Source organism: Condylura cristata, unplaced genomic scaffold, assembly GCF_000260355.1.
Source record: "Condylura cristata isolate star-nosed mole 26May11 unplaced genomic scaffold, ConCri1.0 scaffold00016, whole genome shotgun sequence".
In the NCBI taxonomy this organism is placed as follows: Eukaryota; Metazoa; Chordata; class Mammalia; order Eulipotyphla; family Talpidae; genus Condylura; species Condylura cristata.
This window is the reverse complement of record NW_004567117.1, coordinates 21,682,419-21,702,593: the sequence shown is the minus strand read 5'-3', so window position 1 is coordinate 21,702,593 and position 20,175 is coordinate 21,682,419. Positions and strand designations below refer to the sequence as shown.

The 20,175-nt window shown below is 36.9% G+C and overlaps 2 protein-coding genes across 2 annotated transcripts in view; one reads left to right on the top strand and one right to left on the bottom strand.

Moving 5' to 3' along the window:
- RPRD1A (regulation of nuclear pre-mRNA domain containing 1A) overlaps nt 1–10,565 on the top strand; it is a 58,831-nt gene extending 48,266 nt beyond the window's left edge. Inside the window, exon 7 of the mRNA XM_004683847.2 lies at nt 6,948–10,565. Within this exon, the coding sequence (XP_004683904.1) occupies nt 6,948–7,097 (150 nt within the window). The 3' untranslated portion in view covers nt 7,098–10,565. The remainder of the gene's footprint in view (nt 1–6,947) is intronic.
- Nucleotides 10,566–10,911: 346 nt separating this feature from the next.
- LOC101633564 (chromosome unknown open reading frame, human C18orf21) lies at nt 10,912–19,097 on the bottom strand. Its single transcript, XM_004684001.2, has 5 exons — nt 18,971–19,097; nt 18,864–18,886; nt 16,269–16,468; nt 13,934–14,130; nt 10,912–12,096 (listed from the first exon to the last, which is right to left on the bottom strand). The coding sequence occupies exons 1-5, from the start codon at nt 19,045–19,047 to the stop codon at nt 11,943–11,945; spliced, it is 651 nt and encodes a 216-aa protein (XP_004684058.1). The 5' UTR covers nt 19,048–19,097; the 3' UTR covers nt 10,912–11,942.
- Between the last annotated feature and the right edge of the window lie 1,078 nt (nt 19,098–20,175).

The window sequence follows — 20,175 nt, the reverse complement described above, 5'->3', positions numbered from 1 at the left end:
CCATCACCAAATCACCGGTGTGCCATCACCATAATCCCGTGCATTTCTTTCCCCCTCTCCCCCCGTTTTTGATCCCATTCCCGACTCCACCCCCTCAAAATGTCTCTGGTATATGGTTGTTGGTATATGGTATATGCTATGAGTGAAACCATCCGGTATTTTTCTTTCTCTTTCTGGCTTATCTCACTAAGCATGATCTTTTCCAGCTCCATCCAAGTTGCTGCAAAAGACATGTGTTTCTCTTTTTTGGTTGCTGAGTAATAATTCCATTGTATATATGTACCACATCTTTTTTATCCAGTCATCTACTTTTGGGCATTTGGGCTGCTTCCATGTTTTTCCAATTGTAAATAAAGCAGCAATAAACATGGGGGTACAGGTATCTTTTTCAATCAGTGTTTTTGTGTCTTTTGGGTAGGTACCTAGGAGTGGGATTGCTGGGTCGTAGGGAAGCTCCATGTTTAGCAGTTTGAGGAACCTCCAGACAGTTTGGAAAGGAAAGCATTTTTGTAGACAGGAAGGAGCTGGTATCAAGTTGGGTGTCTGGTTAATTATACTTGGTTACTATTATTGAGGTATAATTAACATTAATTTTATGTGTGCTACACAATGATTCTACATTTATTTACACTGAGGAGTATATCGGTTAACAAAAAGATTAATTGCTGTTCATTACCATATGTAATTACAAAAGTCGTGCGTGTGTGTGTGTGTGTGTGTGTGTGTGTGTGAGAGAGAGAGAGAGAGAGAGAGAGGAAAGCTTTTTAAGATCTATTGTAGCTATTCCTGCCTGTGCCTGTGCAGGGATCTCTTTTTCTTTCTCCTGTTCTTAATAAACTTATCCTTTTAAAATGTAAAAAAGGAGAAGAAAAGATTTTTCAAAGCAACTTTCAAGCTTGTCATATGGTTACCTTAGCAGATCCCCGAAGATTTGTTTTTTCTGTACATTTTAGTAAGTTTAAGTTTAAGTCTTTAGCCCTCTTTCACCCATTTTGCTTATCCCCCACGCCATGCTGCCTGCAACCACTAATCTGTTTTTTTATCTATGAGCTTGCTTCTGGAGGTTGTTTTGTTAGAATACCCATGTAAGTGAGATCATATAATATTTGCCTTTATCTGACTTCAGTTAGCCTAATGTCCTTGAGGTCCATATGTGTTGTCACAAATGGCATTGCTAAGTGATTTTGTCAGTTTGCAAACAGTACAGTCTGCCACACGTCTAAGCTATGTGGTGTAGCTCATTGGTACCACTGTTATATATGTGACCTGCCATTAACCAAAGCATTGCTAAGCAGCACACTTTTCCTTGGCTGTCCATTGATGGTCACTCAGCTTAATTCTTTATCTTGGCTACTATAAGTGACACTGCAATGAAAATGGTAGTACATATATCTCTTCAAGATACTGATTTTTGTTTTATTTGGGTCAATACCAGAAATCAAATTGCTGGTTCACATGGTTGTATTTTAATTTTTTGAGGAACTTTCATATTGGAGGTTTTCCATAGTGACTATAACCAAGGGTTCCCTTTTCTCTATTTTCTCACCAACACTTGTTATTTCTTATCTGATTGATAATAGTCATTTTAACAAGTATGAGGTGGTAGCTCATAGTTTTGATTTACATTTCCTTGACAACTTTTTTCATGTCCCTGCTAGCATCTGTCTTCTTTGGAAAAATGTCTCTTCAAATCTCCCCATTTTTTAATTGGATTTTTTTTGGGGGGGGGCTGTTGAATTGTATCAGTATTGCGTATTTTAGATATCAATCCCTTAAAGATAGGTGAAATAGTTTCTCCCATTCAGTGGATTAACTTTTCATTTTATTGATAGTTTCCTGTGCTATGCAGAAGCCTTTTAATTTAATGTAGTCTCACTTGGTTTTTATTTCTGTTTTTAAATTTCTTTTGTGTTTGTTACCATACAAAAGATATTCTCAAGACAATATTAAGAGGCCTTCACCTATGTTTTGTTCTAGGAATTTTGAGGTTTCACATCTTTCATTCACATCCACTTCCAGTTCGTTTTGCGTATGGTGTAAGGTATTGGTTCAGTTTCCTTTTGTATGCAACTGTCCAGTTTCCTGTCACCACTTACTGAAGAGATGGTCATTTCTTCTTTGTATATTCTTGCCTCTTTTTTCATAAATACGTGTATAGGTTTATTTCTGGGTTCTCTGTTCCTTTGATTACTATGTCTTTTTATGCCAGTTTTCCATACTGTATTTACTACTATAGCTTTGTAGCAGTTTAAAATCAGGGTGTGTGACTTTTTCAGCTTTATTCTTTTTCAAGATTGCTTTAGCTATTCAACATCTTGGTGTTTTCATGCAAATTTTAGTATTTGTTGCATTCCGTGAAAAATGAAATGCCGTTGGAATTTTAATAGGGTTGTATTGAATATATAGATTGCTTTGGGTTTTTTGATAGTATTCTTTCATGAATTGGAATATCTTTATATTTGCGGCATTTCAATTTCATTATTTTTTTTGTCTTTGGTTAAATTTATTTCTTGATGTTTTGTCCTTTTTCATGCATTTGTAAGTGGGATTGTAAATTCTTTGATTTTCATATTTAGTATATGGGAACAGCAGATTTGTGCATGTCAATCTTGTTGTGTCCCCCAATATCACGGTATTTGTTTATTAGTTTTAACAGTATTTTTGTGGCATCTGTTGGGTCTTCTATAAATAATGTCATCTGTAAATAATCTCAACCAAATGATTTTTTATTTTTCAAATTACTCTATGTAGGATTTCTAATGCTATGTTTATTAAAAGTGGTGGACTGAGCCTTCTTGTGTTGTTGATCTTGGTCTTAAAGGGAAAGCTTTCAGCTTTTTACTACTGAATGTGATGTTAGCTATGGGTTGATCATATGTGACCTTTATTTTGTTGAGGTATAGTCCCTCTGTGCCTACTTTGATGGGAGGTTTTTTTTAAATCATAAATGGATATTGAATTTGTCATAAATTTGATCATAAATTTTTCATTTATGGTGATCATCATATGATTTTTATCCTTTATTTTGCTAACATGCAGTTTCACCTTGATTGATTTCAGATGTTGACTCATTCTTGCGTCCCTGAAATAAATTCCACTTGCTCATGTTGCATGGTCTTTTTAAATATATTGTTGAATTCAGGTCGTTAACTTTTTTTAAGACTTATTTATTTATGCAGACAGAACTGGGGTACAGGGATTGTGAGAGAACCCACCGGAGACAGAGTGGGGAGCAGAACAGGTTGATTGACAAAGTACACTGCTGAGGGAGCAGCAGGTGAGATAGGAGAGGTCTGCTGTGCCATGTAGGTCACCTCTGGGGCAGGCGGGGATCAAACTCATGCCGAAGTGGCTTTAGCTTCTTAGTGCTGTACTTTAACCCACTGCACCACCAGGGAAGGCCCAGGTTGTTAATTTTTTGTTGATGATTTTGACATTTGTATTTATCCAGAATAATTTGCCCTGCTATTTTCTTGTGTACCCTTGTTTGGTTTTGCTGTCAGGGTGGTCTTGCTCTTAACTAAATGAACTTGGAAGTCTTCCTTCTGTTCTTTGAAATAGTGTGGGAAGGACTGTTATTAATTCTTTGAATGTTTGTGTAGAATTCACCAGTAAAACCCTCTGGTTCTAGGCTTTTGAATTTGAGGAGGTTATTGATTCTGACTCAGATTTCTTAGTGATTGGTGTGTTCAGATTTTCTGTTCATGATCCAACGTTAGGAGGTTGTATGTGTCTAGGAATTTGTCAATGTTAGGGTCCTGTGGTGTCAGTTGTAATGTCTCCTTTCATTTCTGATTGTACTTATTTGAGTTCTCTTTCCTTTAGGGAGTTTTAACTAAATGTCAGCTTCGTTTATATTTTCAAAGAAACAATTTATTAATCTTTTCTATTTATCTTTTTGATCTCTATTTCATTTTTTCTATTCTCCTCTTTGTTATTTCCTTACTTCTGTTGAGCTATTTGTTACTCGTTTTCTAGTTCCTTGAGGTATAATGTTAGATTACAAATTTGAAATTATTTTTGTTTCTTGATATAGGTATTATTGTTACATACTTTCATAGAACTGCTTTTGCTACATTCTGCATATTGTGGTTTATGTATTTTTCTATTTATTTGTTTTAAAGTAATTTTTCTTTTTGATTTCTTCTTTGACCATTGGCTGTTCAGTATCATGTTACTTAATCTCCACATATTTACGAAGTTTTCACTTTTCTTGATTTCCAGTTTCATGCTATTGTATTTACAAAAGATGCTTGATATGATTTCAGTCTTCTAAATTTGTTAATACTTGTGGCCTAACTTATGACTTATTTTGAGCAATGTGAGAATGTCCTGTGTGCAATTGAAAGGAATGTGTGTTCTGTTGCTTTTGGACGGAATGTTCTGTATGTTGCTGTTAAGTCCATCTGCTCTCAGGTCACTTAGGCCAATTTTTCCTTACTGATTGCACACAACGCACTTGGTGGGAAAGCAAGGAAAACCATTGAAACTTTCCAAATACACGTGTACTGGCTCACTTTTACCACACTTGCCATTTCTTCTTAACACTGGCAAAATTTCTGCATTCTGCCAATCGTGTCTTTTTTCATTTTAATCAAAGGATTAAGATAAATTTTATCTTTTTACAACTGAAGAATACTAGAAATTAGGGTGGACAATAAGGACCACTGAGGATAGGATATTTATCAAAACATCTGGCCTCAACAGGAACAGAATAATTGCTTTTGATTATGTTTTAATAGCATCTAAATATATCGTGTTGACCCTAGAGTGCTTTAGGCGTTATTCAAGAGTGAGTTTAGCTAAGTACAGCAGAGCAGATGGAAATATGTTTTTACCCCCATAGCCAACATGTTCTGAGGAAGAAATGTGTGCAAAGTGAGATGTGTAATGAGATCCTGCTGAGAGGTATGCATTTAAAATGTAAAATACCCTGGAGTTTATCTTTTGTATATCATCTGAGCTACCATGCTGAAACCTACTGGTTTTCCAGAATTTATCACTGGTGAAGATGAGGAGAGTGGAGCATCTCACCTAGAGGTATAGATTCCTATTAAACTGTTTCACTTTATCTTGATTTCATTCATGATAGGTTAGAAATGAAGGGATATATACATAGCAAGAGTTGACACCCCTCTTATGTGCCCGAAGTTATACTTTTCTAGCTCTCAGCCTTGCCTGCATTCTCTGCCGGTGTGCCTAGTTTCTCATGCTTTAGATTCCTTTTTCTCCCTGCATTGCCTGAAAGCAATTATGTTATAGTAATTCTAAGAAATCCCTTTCCCAGCCAGGTGTAATTCTTTGAGAGAGACTTAGTAATAAAGTTGACCTTTGAACAACAGCTTGCAATCAAATATCCATTTATAAATTAGAGTTGGCAGAATGTGTGGATAGAAAGAAGTCCCTGTGGTCTGTTGTTCAAGGGTCTACTGTCCAAAGAAAGTTACTAGTGATTTCACTTTAGGCAGAAAACCTATAGAGAAATGGTTCACAATTCTGGTTGTATTTGTATTTGGCAGTTTTTTCAAAATTTGTGTGACCCAGTTTCAGAGTTTGTCACTTAATTGATAAATAGTGGGAACTGGAGTTCTCTTGAAAATTTTGAATTCTCTTTAAAAATACCATGTGCCTGAACTTAGAAATATGAGAGAAGTGTCCTTTGTGTATAGGCTTTCTACACAATGGAAAGTTATCTCATGCTTCTGCTCTGTCTTGTCTGTGAGAGCAGCCTTAGAGGGAGAGAGAAGGTCATAATCTTTCTAGAAGCAGGAAGAATACCCATTTTTTGGATTTCTACTTAAAGTTTTATGAGGTGATATAGCATAAAAGGATCCTCTCTCTTCCCATATGGAAGTCTGAAAACGTTCCATAAGAAGAGATATTCCCACTACAGAGATTAGACTGTTTTCTTCAAGGCAAAAATGAGATTGATTGGTTTCCAAACAGACATCTTGGGCTACCATCTACTTCTGTGTGAAAGTGCTGTTTGCTGTTGGAATCCTCAGCTCTTTCTGAAGTTAAATGTTGTTTTTCTTTTTTAAAGATTTATTTATTTATGCATACAGAACTAGGGCACCGGCCAGAGGTGCAGGGACAGTGAGAGGATTCACCAAAGACAGTGGGGAGCAGAACAGGCAGATAAATGAAGTACATTGCTGAGGGGAGCAGTGGGCAAGTCAGAAGAGGTATGCTGCGCCATGTGGATCACCTCTGGGGCGGGGATAGAACTCATGCTGAAGTGGCTTTAGTGTCTTAGTGCTGTGCTTTAACCTGCTGGGCCACCAGGGAGGGCCCTCAAGTTAAATCTTTTAAGTGTAGAAAATAAAATACATGGCATTACAAAGAATACTGTATTATTTAAATACAGTATTTAAATAATAAAATGTGTGCACTAAGATAATGTGTGCACTACTATTAACACATTAAATAACATGTAGTGGGTCCTTCTACTTATCATTTTCAAAATAATGATAAATGTAAGTAGTATTTCATGATTGCTGGTAAAAATAACTGTAATGTAATATTGAAACAACGGGTCTCTGTTGGAGGAAAATCTCACAGCTACTAAATACTCCTGTGGTTTGTTACCAGCATTCACAATTGAAAGCAGTGTTAAACTTCAGTTTAGGTTTATGAAAATAAATAGGTAATTTTTCTTATCCTATACTCAATGACACCTACATATCTTCTGTACAGAGGATAAGTATATTAACATGTTAATCTTCTCTTTATAGGTGTGAAACAACAGGTTAAGTGTGTAGTTTTTTCATAATAGAATTTACCTGGTTATATATTTTCAAAGGCCTTCTTTTGATCCTAAAAATCACGTAATATTTTTTTAATTAAGCTTAAACTGAGTGTAGTACCAGGTTTTATGCAGAGCATTATTAGCTAGATAGCTCTTTTCTGAACACCCAGATGCTAATGAAAGTGGTTTGATGTTGCAGGAATACAAGCGCAAGTTAGCCAGAGTTTCCCTGGTGCGCAAAGAACTCAGGTCCCGGATCCAGAGCCTGCCAGACTTATCTCGCTTGCCCAATGTCACTGGCAGCCACATGCACCTGCCCTTTGCGGGGGACATCTACAGTGAAGATTGACGACCAGTCTCTTTCCAGGGCCCAGGACTTTGCAAGAAATGGAGACAGGTTAGGTGGCTACTAGTGTAGTGTTATTTTTGTATATTGTTGAGAGAGTGACACTAACAAAAAAATGACAAGTAATTTATAAAATTGTTTAAAATGTTGGTTTGTTTACTATTTTATTGGTAAGTTAACTTTACTTAGTTTAAACAAAGTGGTGATCTCTGTATTAATAAGCTCACATATAGTGATTATTTTCAAAAAATCTTTTTGTAATTTTTTTTTTAATTCAGGGCCTTGTGAGATGTTCCATGTTTCTATTTCTTCGTGTATTTTTATGTTTCTTTTATTATCTTAGGTATCTAATCACTGTATAGTATGTAATTCTGAAAGGGTGAGAACTAATCAAGATTTGGTTGAGACTTTATTATGGTATAGTTAGGAATTGATTGTAGAAGGGACACAATGTTTTAACTTAATCTTCACCTTCTACCTGACTAAAATATCAGTTCTGTGCCTCTCAATGCCTTTGATTCCTTATCCCCTGAGATGCATAACATCCCTAATGGATGTTACTTTGAGAATCAGATCAGAGCCTAGAGAACTATCCACACTAACACTCCAGGGATTCCATTCCAACTGACAGTGTAGAATAAATAATGTTAAATAGGGGTCCCCCTCAATAAATTGTTCAGGATTATTTGAATAGATTAATATGAATATACTTGGGAATTGTTATAAATTTTGACATTCTACCAAGAGGACAACTTAAATTCTGGAACCAATTTATCTTTATCACCTCAGTTTTCTTTTAGTATAATTGATCTCTTTAACATAAAATCATCTATGGGATTAAAATGAACATAAAATAATATTTTCATTACTTATTTAGCCATTTAACTTCAATAGTATTTTTAGCTGTTAGCTCAAAAACACAATACTCATTACTGTTCAGTAAAATAGCCTGAAACATTTTTAGTATTTCGTTGAGGTTTTTGAATGACTGTATATTTGGAAATAAAGCAGTGCTGTTCTACAGGGTAGATCTGGTAAATATTATATTTGTATATTTAGAATTACCAAAAACAAATGTACTTTTTACCTTTTATTTCTAGCCCTGTGTGTTAGAGCAGTTGCATGTTCTTGTGCTTTCTTTTAAAATCACATTGTTAAGCTGTGGATTTGTACTCAATAAGTTAGGATAAACATTTTTTTCATTCATTACATATTAGATCTTTTTCTTTTTGTTGTGTAAGCAGATTCAAATTAGATAGTCAATAAAACATTTCTTAAACTCCACAAGCCAATATGTCTCACTAGTTTTAATGGCTTCACTGTTTCTCTCTCAACATTATAGTTAAAATGAATTAATATGTGGAGAAAGCAAATGTCTATTTGTAATAGCTTATAGTTCTGAAAAACATTACTTTTCAACAGTTTGACCTCTCTCTAAAACAGAAATATATAAGTATTCTCCACCCAAACTTGGCTGATTTCAGTTTTTAACTTTGGGACTCTGGGCATAATTTTTTCAGAGAAACAGCAGTTCTTAAGTTTCCTATGAATGCCTCAGAAAGCTTACCTCAGAATCTAATCCACTTAACCACAAATGTATTTGTGATATGATTGTCAGATTACTACTCTTAGGTCCTGATCAGCCTTTGTAACATCATTTTAAGGAAATGGTGTGCAGCAGCCAGACCCTCACATTGGGTGTCTATCTTATGTACCTCTGTCCCTAGGTGTAGGAGATAAGAAAAAGAGCATGTGGAGAGGGAGGCTAACAAGTGCACAATTAGAAGACCTGGTTATACCTATTCTAAAAGTCTAGTAAGTAAGTTAGTTTGGGTATTAAAATGAAAGCAAAAACTTTTGTTAACTTATTTGCAATATCTTGACTTTATTTATGATCTGCTAAAGTAGTGATTGATTCACTTAAAATTTTTTTCCATTTAAAATTAATTTATAAGGTGTATGTAGTCCTGGGAAGATTAAAATCTATTAGTTTATTGAAATATTTTCACCATTTTAGGCAGACTTCTGACTTACTGATTTTAATACCAGTATCTGCTCTAAATATTTATGATAAAAATGCATTATTTTTTTAAGGAGCTTCATGTGATTTGTGATAAGTGATAGTACCCAACCTGGATCCAACCCCAACCCCACTCCTTAACCATTTCTTCACAAACCCTCAGCTGTTGCTTAATTCACTAATTGTAAACATGAATGATACGGTCTGGTTTAGTTTTCAGCCTTATTTATGTTAGCTGACATGATAAGCCTGAGCAGTAAATAGTCTTCCTTTCTAAAAGGTAGGCTCTCTTTTCTTTAGAAATGGGTTTAGGTGGAGGCAATATAATACCAAGTTACAAATCATGAACAGTTTTTCTGTTGTGTGAGGCAAATCATGCATCTTTTTGAGTGTAGTTTAGCTTGACTCCTCAGGAGAAAAGCATATCACCATGCTTGAAGTAGGGAAACTATGGTTTGAATGGATACCATCACTCTTTTTTCCACAAACAGAGCAGAGAGCTGTCTGGAGTGGCAATTTGAACAGACTCCTTGGCCTTCCCTCTGCTCCTTCCAGCATTACAGTAAGTAGAAAAAAAAGTGGGGAACTTGGGAGCCTCAGAAAATCAGCTGTACCTAATAGCCAACTGTCCCCCCTCTCCCGCCACCCCCAGGAAAACTAGTCCAGATGCAACTATTTTGTATGTTTTCTCACATGCACTCTGAAGTAGGGTTTTCCTGTAAGAACTGCTTCATAATCAGCAAAATCTGAGATGACATCATCTTGATTTGCAAAATTAGAAAGTTAGTCATTTGTTAGGTAAGTTTCTCATCTCTTACAATATAGTTATTGAACAGAGGTGAGAAATCTTTAGAAAGATAAAAACAAAAGTACCAATTGGGAAAGTTTGAACAACCTGATTTCCATTCTAAAAATTTACATTACATGAAGTAATATAAAGCTTTTAAACTGCTTTGTAATTCTAATAACAGCGCCTGAAGATGTAGTCTTTTCATAGTTGTTGCACTATATCAAAGCTTTTTGGTGTAAATCCAATTCTTCTCGGTATTAAAAAATGGGGGAGTATTGCATTACTGAATTTATTAATACAGAGCTTTTGTTGCCATCTGTAATCCCAGCCATCCACACATGAATCTGTTCTAAGGGGGCAGCAGCACACGGGAAGATTATTTTCCGTTTCTTTACCCCTTTTTTTTTTGGGCTGTATCTGATGACAATATAAGATGTTCTTAATAAAGTTTTATGTTCTTTTTGAAGTGTGTAGATTATTTTTATGAATCAAATGGATATGGAATAAGGGCAGGGGGCAGATGAATGAACTGGGAGGGAAACAAATAACGGGAAATATTCAGTGATGTGAGAATGGAAAAAATGCCTAAGGATATTCTCTTTGCTTGGCAGTGGTTCTCAAACTTGAGTGTTCATAATAACCTGGGGGGTTATTGGATAGTTTTTCTGGGGTAAGGCTTGGTAGTTTATATATTTTATATATATATATATATATTATTTTTTTTTTAAAGATTTATCTTTTTATGCTTACCGAACTGTGGTATAGGCCAGAGGTGCAGGGGTGGTGAGAGGATTCACCAGAGACAGAGTGGGGAGCAGAACAGGCAGATTGACAAAGTCCACTGCTAAGGGGAACAGCAGGAGGGTCAGGAGAGGTCTTCCCCGCCATGTGGGTCATCTCCCTGGCGGGGGATCAAACTTGTGCTGCAGTGGTTTCTGAGAGCTTTATAATGTGGTCCTTTAACCCACTGCGCCACCCACTGCCCAGCAGTTTATTTTTAACAATTTGATGCTGGTTCCATTGGGTTTGATAACCTGTGTTCTAGATAAAATCTATGACTTGCTTCACAATTTTAAATAGTTAAATCAAGTCCAGTAAGAATATAATAAAGTACAGGTTCCCATGAAAAATAACCATCTCCTCACTGAGAGAAAGGAAAGCCCAGCAATAGTAACTTCAGCTGGGGACTTCTCAGAGGCGCACATTCTTGGGCTCCAGACGTACTGAATATGGAAATTTAAGGTCAATGATGTATCTTTTATCAACTCTCTAGGTAATTTTGATGCATATTCATGCCCCAGCTTTGTTTTATACACCACTGTTCTAGACAAACATCTAGTACTTTTCCTCATAAAGATTTCTTCAGAGAGTAAAGGATTTAAAGAGTAAAAGGATTTGTTCTTTTCTGAAAAGGCAAATTATTTTCATTTGTCATGAACCCCACTTTATATAATAGCAAATCTCTCCTTATTTTCTTGTTTCCTTTCCTGTCTTAGCACATCTGTTGCAATTCGTCAGAGGGCAGTAGAGTGAAGGAGGAAACAAATGCAGTGTGGGGCCTGACTTATCTGCCTATAGTCTGACTGCTATTTTAATTGCTGAAGACCATGTGGCTTTATTTCTAACTGGATGACATAAAAAATGGATTTTGCCTTTCTGATAAGTAGCTTGCTGACTAAAGTGGGATGTAAATTGATTTTCAGAATTTCATTTGAATTCCATGGAAAAACCTGAAATGTTTGAATTAAGTGAAACTCATGCAGAGAGCATTAACTTATAGTCAGACGTATCAGGAAAATTCAGCTGTTTTTTTAAACTTAGCATCTTTTTAGAGTTCTATTAGTGTAAGCAAGAAAATTTCATTTTACTTATGGAAATACAAGTTAAATGCGATACTTTTAGAGGCTTAAACCATACATTAGTACATAAACACTGAAGGATGCCAAAGAAAAACATGTAAAGAATAAATAAAAAGCCGTTTTTCTAACTTCAGTTTTAGAAATCACATGAAACACTACTTATTTTCATTGTCCATCCTTTACAGAGATGATAAGAAGTGTCTAAAGTCCATTTTTGGATTCTTCTGGGATTCATTCTGACTTAGCAACATTTTTAGTTGAGAGAAGTGTTTCTTTGTTTTGCTAGCACTCTTTGAGGAGTAAATGGGTGTTGACTGTCCAGATGTCGGTGTTCTGAAAAGAAACAAAAGTACACTTGGTTATACTGACAAATGGCAATTTAAAAGTGTTCTTCCTGCCTAGCCTAGATAACGGCCACTGGAATTGTTTTCTACTCTTTTGTATTACAGCCATATGCGAGCAATGGCTGTACCCAGCACAATCCTCCTTTTGTTAAACAACTCCTAAATAAAGAGGCTATAAGCAATAGTTGGAAGGCACCCAAGTATTAGGTAGTTCTGGAAGCTTCTATCACGTGTGGAAGAGAAGGGTAAAGATAAAGTGTCACTGGATCTGAATCCCTTTTAAATTTAACTTCAAGATTCATGAAAATTCTAAAAAAGGACTTTAAAAGCATAGTCCTTTGTAAGTCAAGACCACTTCCTTTTTCAAATACAAAGGATCTCAGCCTACACAGGTAAGAGTCATTGTGTTTTATCTGCCCCAATAGAATGTTAAGTTCCTTAGGGCAGATACTTTGTACTATTTTACATGCTAGTACTTTTTAACAGTATCAGACACAGGGAAAGCCCTATTTAATAAAATGATTCCCCATCTGGTATGTGTGTATTTATGGCTGTCTCTTCTGCTTCAGTTGTGTATCCCAGAACCCTTTTTGGGGTTTGTTAGTCTGATCCCTTTTCTGACTCTCCAATGAGATGCTAAATTTCTCACTCCTGCATATATCTTAGCAGCAGTTGGTCTAAATGCAACTGAATTATAGCAAACTTTCCATTATCTACATTTATCCAATAAAGTGGAGACTTCTTTAATGAATTCCCATCATACCCAGTATCAAAATAATTGAATAAAGAATAAGGAAAACTGGACTAGAAATTTTAATACCCAAATTTATAAGTGTCAAACCTAATATTAAAAACACAAGTCCTAAATGAATGTTGTATTTATACTTAAGAAACATTCAAGCTCACTTTATTTTTTGTAAGAAAATGCCCAAAAAATTAGTTTCTGTAAAGTTCAAATATACTATCATAATGAGTAATGTATTAAAATAGATCATTAAAAGTACAATGTGCCCAGTCATAAGTCAGTATCGCTAGACAAATCTCTAATTCAGTTAGATTTCTATGGCAATTTCTCATAGAGAAAGCAGCAAGAACAAGGCTTAGAGCAGGAAAATAAACTGAGTGGTTCAGTTTTGCTAGGAGAGTAAAACAGGCAGGCAGATTGGTGCCAGATAGTGAGAGCTGAAAAGCCATGCTGAAGCAGTTGATCCATATGCTGTAGAGTTGGGTGCCAGAGGCTTCTAATCAGACCTGTGTTTTAAGAAACTATAAGACTAGAAGGTTTTAAAACTAGAGGCAGGCTCAGGAAATGCACAGTGGTCCTCCAAAATGTACATAAACACCTGAACAGACACCAGCAGTAGGGAGAAAAAGGAGAGAACAAGCAAAACCATAGACTCAGGATAGAAAGAAACGGGCAACTCACCCCACAAGGATCAAGGGAGGAGGCTGCCAACTATTCTAATCATCTGAAATCAAAATGCCTAGAAGGCCATGTTTACTCCCAGAATAAGGAATTTGGGAGAATGGGCAGTTTGAGTGGTCAGCTGAGACATAGTGTGGGGAAGTGAAAACATGTTTAGTAGGCAGGTGGGAACAGACCCAGAAGAGGCTGGAAGTCAAGGAATGACTTCCAGGTGAGAATGGAAGACAGGGAATATATGATACTACAGATGAAAAGGAAATGGGGAAAAGGAGGCCAAAGGCTCAACTGCATGACAAAATTTAGGGAATATATATTAAACAGAGAAAAATTAAAAGAAATATTCAAGAATTAACATCAGCAATTCAAATGAGCTTAATAAAAATAAAAATAAAAAACAAACCTGAAAATCGCTGGGCTCTTGCCTTTGGAACCAAACACATCAGGATTTAGGTTTGCAGGATTTCGAGTCTTCCTTTCTGGTGTCTTCAGGCTAAATTTACTTGTAGGAATGGCAGAATTATTCTGTAATGCTGACAGAAAGCTTCTACTTTTACCATGATGTTTAACTGTCTTGTTGCACGTTTTACAAGTAATCATCTGTCATTAAAAAAACAAAAAACAAAAAAAAACCACTGGGCTGATTTCTCTTATAAATTAATACAGTAAGCCACATGTTTATTAAATTCTATGTGAGGTACAAGGTAACAAAAGTTGCTTTTGTAGAGGCTGTGATCTATTAAGAGGAATTAGACAAGACACAAATTTGAAATGAGAAAATCTGAAGTAAAAAATTAATGTCTCTCAGAGGTTAACTAGACTTACTGTGATCATTTCAAAATATATTTAAATATTGTGCTTCCCTGGTGGCGCAGTGGTTAAAGACACAGAGCTATCAAGCTATCGCCAACCACTGCAGCACACACTTGATCTCTGGAGAGCCAAGGAAGTGACCCACATGGTGCAGCAGTCTCTTTTCATGCCTGCTTCTCCCCTTAGCAGTGTATTTCAGTATGTCTGCCTGTTCTGCACCCCACTCTGCCTCTGGTGAATCCTCTCACCTCCCATACCTCTGGCTTATACCCCAGTTCTTGTATGCATAAATAAATCTTTATAGATAGATAGATAAAACATTTGTAAATGTACAAAATGATGTAAAAATAAACTTTTGTAATAAAAAAAACATTTGTATTTAACTATTTTTTAAAAATATTTATTTATGCATACAGAACTAGGGTACAAGCCAGAGGTGCAGGGGCAGTAAGAGGATTCACCAGAGACAGCAGAGACAGTGGGGAGCAGAACAGGCAGATTGATGAAGTACACTGCTGAGGAGAGCAGTGGGGGAGACAGGAGAGGTCTGCTGTGCCATCTGGGTCACCTCCCCTGCCTGGGATCAAACTTGGAAAGCTTCATAGTATTGTGCTTTAACCCACTGTGCCACCAGGGAGGGCCAATTTAACATTTTAAAGATAAGCTTCTACTCTCAAAGGAAATAGCAGTATCTGAGGAAAATGGAGATTAGTAGTGATGACCTTTAACATCTAATGTTCTTTACAATAATAGCATTAGACAGCTAATATATTTTTGAAAACTAATTTCAAACTTCTCAATAAAACATGACAAAATATCACTGAAACTTTAAATGGCCCCTTCAAGCCCTTAGTGCTTCTATAAACATAGATCAAAAACTGTAGCTTATAAAACCAAGTGAATTTGCACGTTTCATTTCCATTAGTTCTGTAAGTTGATTTTCTTTTCCACATTAATTTTTCAAGAAATGGTTATTTTCTAGCCAAATGCCTTTCTTCTGCATATCTGATTTGCAATGTACAGAATTCTGACCAGGCTCCACAAAATTAAAACAAAGTTGTTTAGGTGAGAAGTATGCTGATCGTTTATGCACAGGTGAGATTTCAAATGGATGATCTGTGTATATCAAAGGTCTAGGTAAGTTGTTTGATATTTTTTGAAAATAGGCTAAACACATTAAATTTAATATTATGACAAAGCAAACTGCACTTATCGGTATAGCATTGGTGAAGTCTAAACATGGTTGCAACACAAGTTACTGACTACAGTTTTAGGTCAGACGACATAAGGCCAGGTCTGTGCTTGGCAGTAAATGGGCATTCCAAAAGCTGATGTTAACTTGGAACATACAGATAAAATGTTTCTGATACTGGTTTTCATCTAATGAACCATAAGTAATTTGATATGGGTTCTTTTATATCCTTAATATTTACAGTATTTTTTTAAAAAATAGACCCTTGATAAACAATGAATGAACATAAGATGCACTTTGTTGGGCATAAATGTAAACATATACTTTGATATGGATGGGGAAGATTATGCTATGAAGAAGTGACATTATCATCAGACATTAATAAAGCATTAGGCGGTGCTATCTGAAGGACCAGTACATGAACTGATAATTTAGTGGTAACTGCAGTTTAGGTTAAGTCACATCGGTCAGCTCATGAAATCTGGAAATTCTGTGAAAATGATTGTGTTCAATAATGAGATCTGAGAACAACTGAGAATAAATGATGCTTGGCGTTAGGTAATTGTGAACAATAAAAGAAAAAGCTGTACTCTGGAAACAGTAATCATACAAATATTCACACATATATTTTCATTATTTAAATACACAACCACAAGTCTAATCTACATTTAGGATGACTAACTTCATTTCAAATGAAAGAAAACTAGTTTATACACTGGAATTAAAATCTTACCAGCACACTTTTGGAATCTTGATATTTTTTCACAATTTTTGCTTCTTTAAAACTGAGTGTATAATTACTTTCTGCTCGATTAAGAAGTTTCTGTATTTTAGGTGTCAATTTGGATTTAGGTTTGAGGCGCACTCTAGAGTTATCCAGAACCAGCAACTGGAAACAATATGGACATGTCTCTTCAAAAGTGCTTTTGTCATCTAAAATTATACAAATGAAACTCATGATTTAGCAAACAAAATATTTTGTTAAACTGTCAATATTATAAATAAGTATATTAGAGCATATATAGATTCTCCTCAAAGATTATTCAAAATGTGAGCAAAAGATAAATTTGCAGCAATTTATTTTGTAAAACACTGTAATACGGCCCTCCCTAGTGGTACAGAGGGTTAAAGCACAGCACTAAGAAGTTAAAGCCACTTCCCCGTGAGTTCGATCCTCGCCTGCCCCAGAGGTGACCACGTGGCATGGAGTCCTCTCCTGACCCACCCGCTGCTCCCCTCAGCAGTGTACTTCCTCGATCTGCCTGTTCTGCTCCCCACTGTGTCTCTGGTGAATTCTCTCACCCTCCGCATCTCTGGCCTGTACCCCAGTTCTGTATGAATAAATAAATCTTAAAAAAAAAATCACAGCCACAATTGCAAAAATTAAAACAAAACAAAACAAAACACTGTAATACTATGTAGTTGCTCCATTTATGGATAGGCAAGTCCCACTCTGCTCACTGCTGTTAAGAAAAAAAAAAGGGCTAATGTCTCACCAATTTTACAAGCATTGTTCACAATATAATCATATAATACTGTAAATAAAAATAAACAGTAGTTTTGTGGTTTATCTGATTTTTGTCTGCAGGTAACTCCATATAAGATTAATAGGACAGCAGACTTGTCCTTTATGCAATCGAGAAAATATGCACTGAGCACTCCTACCTTGCCAGGCCGAGGAGACAAATATAGTAGGGAAAGAGCTGCTATTTTCTAGGAATTGAAGCCCTGGGAAGTCCTAGGCAAATGAGGGTAAGACTGACAAAACAATAACAAAATGATTAGGGTGCCCTGGAAATTATTAAATTTTGCAAAGAGGAGATCTGACAAAACAAAGATGGTCATAGATTGTTATAAATTCCTGTGTTCAGTGCAGCACTATTTACAATAGCCAAGCTATGGAAACAAGCAGAGTGCCCAAAATAGATGAGTAGATCAAGAAGATATGGTGTATGTACACAATGGAATACTAGCCAGCTATCAAAAATAAAATATACCAGTTGTGACAATATGGATAGAACTGGAGGGGATTATGCTAAGTGAAATAAATCAGAAAGACAAATACCAGATGGTGTCACTTATAGAAATAAAAGTCAGATAAAAGCCAACTATTAACACATCATAGATAAGCTGACTATAGAGCTGAGCCTACCAAAGGGGGAGAGAGAAGGGCAAACAGACAAACTGAGGAAGAAGCACAAGGGATTATGGTGGTGGACTATGGGTGCTTGGGTGATGGGGGTGGTATCGTAACACTATCTCTAGTACACAAATGTCCCAAACCAGTGTTACAGCAATTAAAGAAAAAAAAAAAGCTAAGAGATTTACCTAATACTCATTAAACATATCTTCATGCCATTATATCACAGCAATAAAGGAGTTTTGTGATGTTTTAAAGCATGTGATATCTAAAAGATTTTTGATTTTGCTTCTGATAAGTTTATTTGACTTACCAAGTAGCACACAAGATATGCTACCACAATAAACATTCTCAAAAAAAAGATTGTCACTTATACTGTGACATGGTGATATGATGTCACAGTATAATGGTGATATGATCCAACTTAGCTTTTTGGATGCTAAGTTGAGAATGAACTGTACACAAAGAAGCAGTTAGCAGGAATCCAGAAATCCTTGGACCAGGGTGGTAAATGTGAAAAAAGGAGAGTTTTGGATATACACATTATTTTAAAGGCAATACAACTTGCCTTTAAATTTGACTGGGAAGAAATGCTGTTAAGACATTTTTTTTCTTGTGGAGGGGAGCTGAATAATTTTCATTTACTGAAATGAAAAGAACTGTTGAGGCAATGGTCAGATCTGGGCCTCAGACATGGGAAGGAAGTGATCAAGAAGGCATCTCTGGATTAGTCTAGAATTCATCAGAGGTCTGGGCTGGGGATGTGTTCGGTCTACAGAATTTAAAAGCCCTAACAGTGACCACAAAAGTGAAGGTAGCTGGAAGGATTCAAAGGACTGAATCCCGGGACACTCCAACATTTAGAGGTTGGGAAAACTAGGAAAAACCAGCAAAGCAGGCTGAGCAGTACTGACTACAGAGGTAAGAGGTGAACTACGAGATGACCCGAAAGTGGAAGAAATGAGGAAACTAGAGAAGACTAATCAATGTGTCAAATGTCCCTAACAGGCACGGTAAATCAGATTAAGGGCTTTGGGTTTTCCTGGAAACAAGCCTGGAGGGATGGGGGTGGGGGTGTTTATGAGCGCAGTGTGTGAGATTTCGCCTCCGCTCACTCAGCGCTTTGTGAGGAACGGAAAGGATCGGGCGAGGGGACCAAGACCCAACCCCGATGGGTATTCTTCCTACCGTGTGACGAACTGTAGGTCCACCTGTAAAAGAGAAGAGGAGCTCATGAGGACAAGGGAATACCTTCTGCCGCTCCCCACACCCCGCTTCCCTTGTCGTCCTCTTACAGAAGATAACGGGCCTGGCCTGGGCAGCTGTCTTGAAGTTTCCGCGCCGCAGCCTCAAGGTAGTGCTTCTGCCTCATAGCCGCTGCCGCTGCACCTGGGAGCCGCTTAGATATTGACCAAAAGCCACATCCCGGAAGCCGGCTTTCCAGCGTGCCCGACTTTAGCGTGGGTCTCAAACTCCCTCCGGAAACACACGCCACCGGCTCAAGGGTTCCGGTTTCCTTCGCGCGGAGTCCGCCAAGCAAGGGATCATTTCTACGCCTCAGGAGGGGCGGGCGGCTGGTTCCTAGCGCAGTTTACACATCCACCTCAGGCGGGATCCTAGGCGGAGCTGGCTGACTCGCCGTCGCTTTGGGAGTCAAGTCCAGGAACTGAGTGGCTCGTGGTCTCTTTCTCCTGCTAGCTTCCTCACTCATACACCTGTTTTCAATTCCTCAGCGGCGCTTCAGATTAGACTTGCCACAGGCAAGACCTCGATGGACTAGTATGTTTTTCTTAACTGAACCTCCCTGTGAGATCTGTGGTTATTTCAAAAAGAGCTTTGCTATAAGACTAGACAAGAAGTGTTTTTGGAAGTGTCTTGGGCCCTGCACAGTGGACACTTCATGACTGTTGGTTTACTTAGTAAAAATTGATCACAGGTGAAGATGCTGTAGATAGAGTTGATGTAGACAGGGCCAGTTGTGGGGAGACGCAAAGCCTGTGTAGCGGTGGGAAGTTAATGCAATTTACAACTTATCTGCATTTAAACTGAGTGAGTTTCTGGTGAATCCTCTCACCCTTCACACCCAGCACCTCTGGCCTACACCCCAGTTCTTGTTTGCATAAATAAATAAAAATAATAAAACTTAAAAAAAGGTAAAAATAAAATGAGTGGGTTTAAATTCACAGATTAATAGTGATACTCTAAAAACTACCTAATTGTCTTATAATGAAAAATGCTAATGAACCCATCATTATTTTGATAGTTGACAAGTAAGACTTAACTTTTTATCTTCTGTCGCCTGTACTATGTAGGGGCTGTCTAAGTTAGTGAAGGAAAAGAAATAGGTTGCTATGGAAGTATTCTAACTAATAAATGGAGAAGGGATGACAGCAGAATATCACCATTCTCAGATTGATCATATTGGTCACCAATATGACCCTAACTGGAATGGATCTAGCCACAGGCCCAAAGCTGTCAATATCACAAGGCACACTACTGA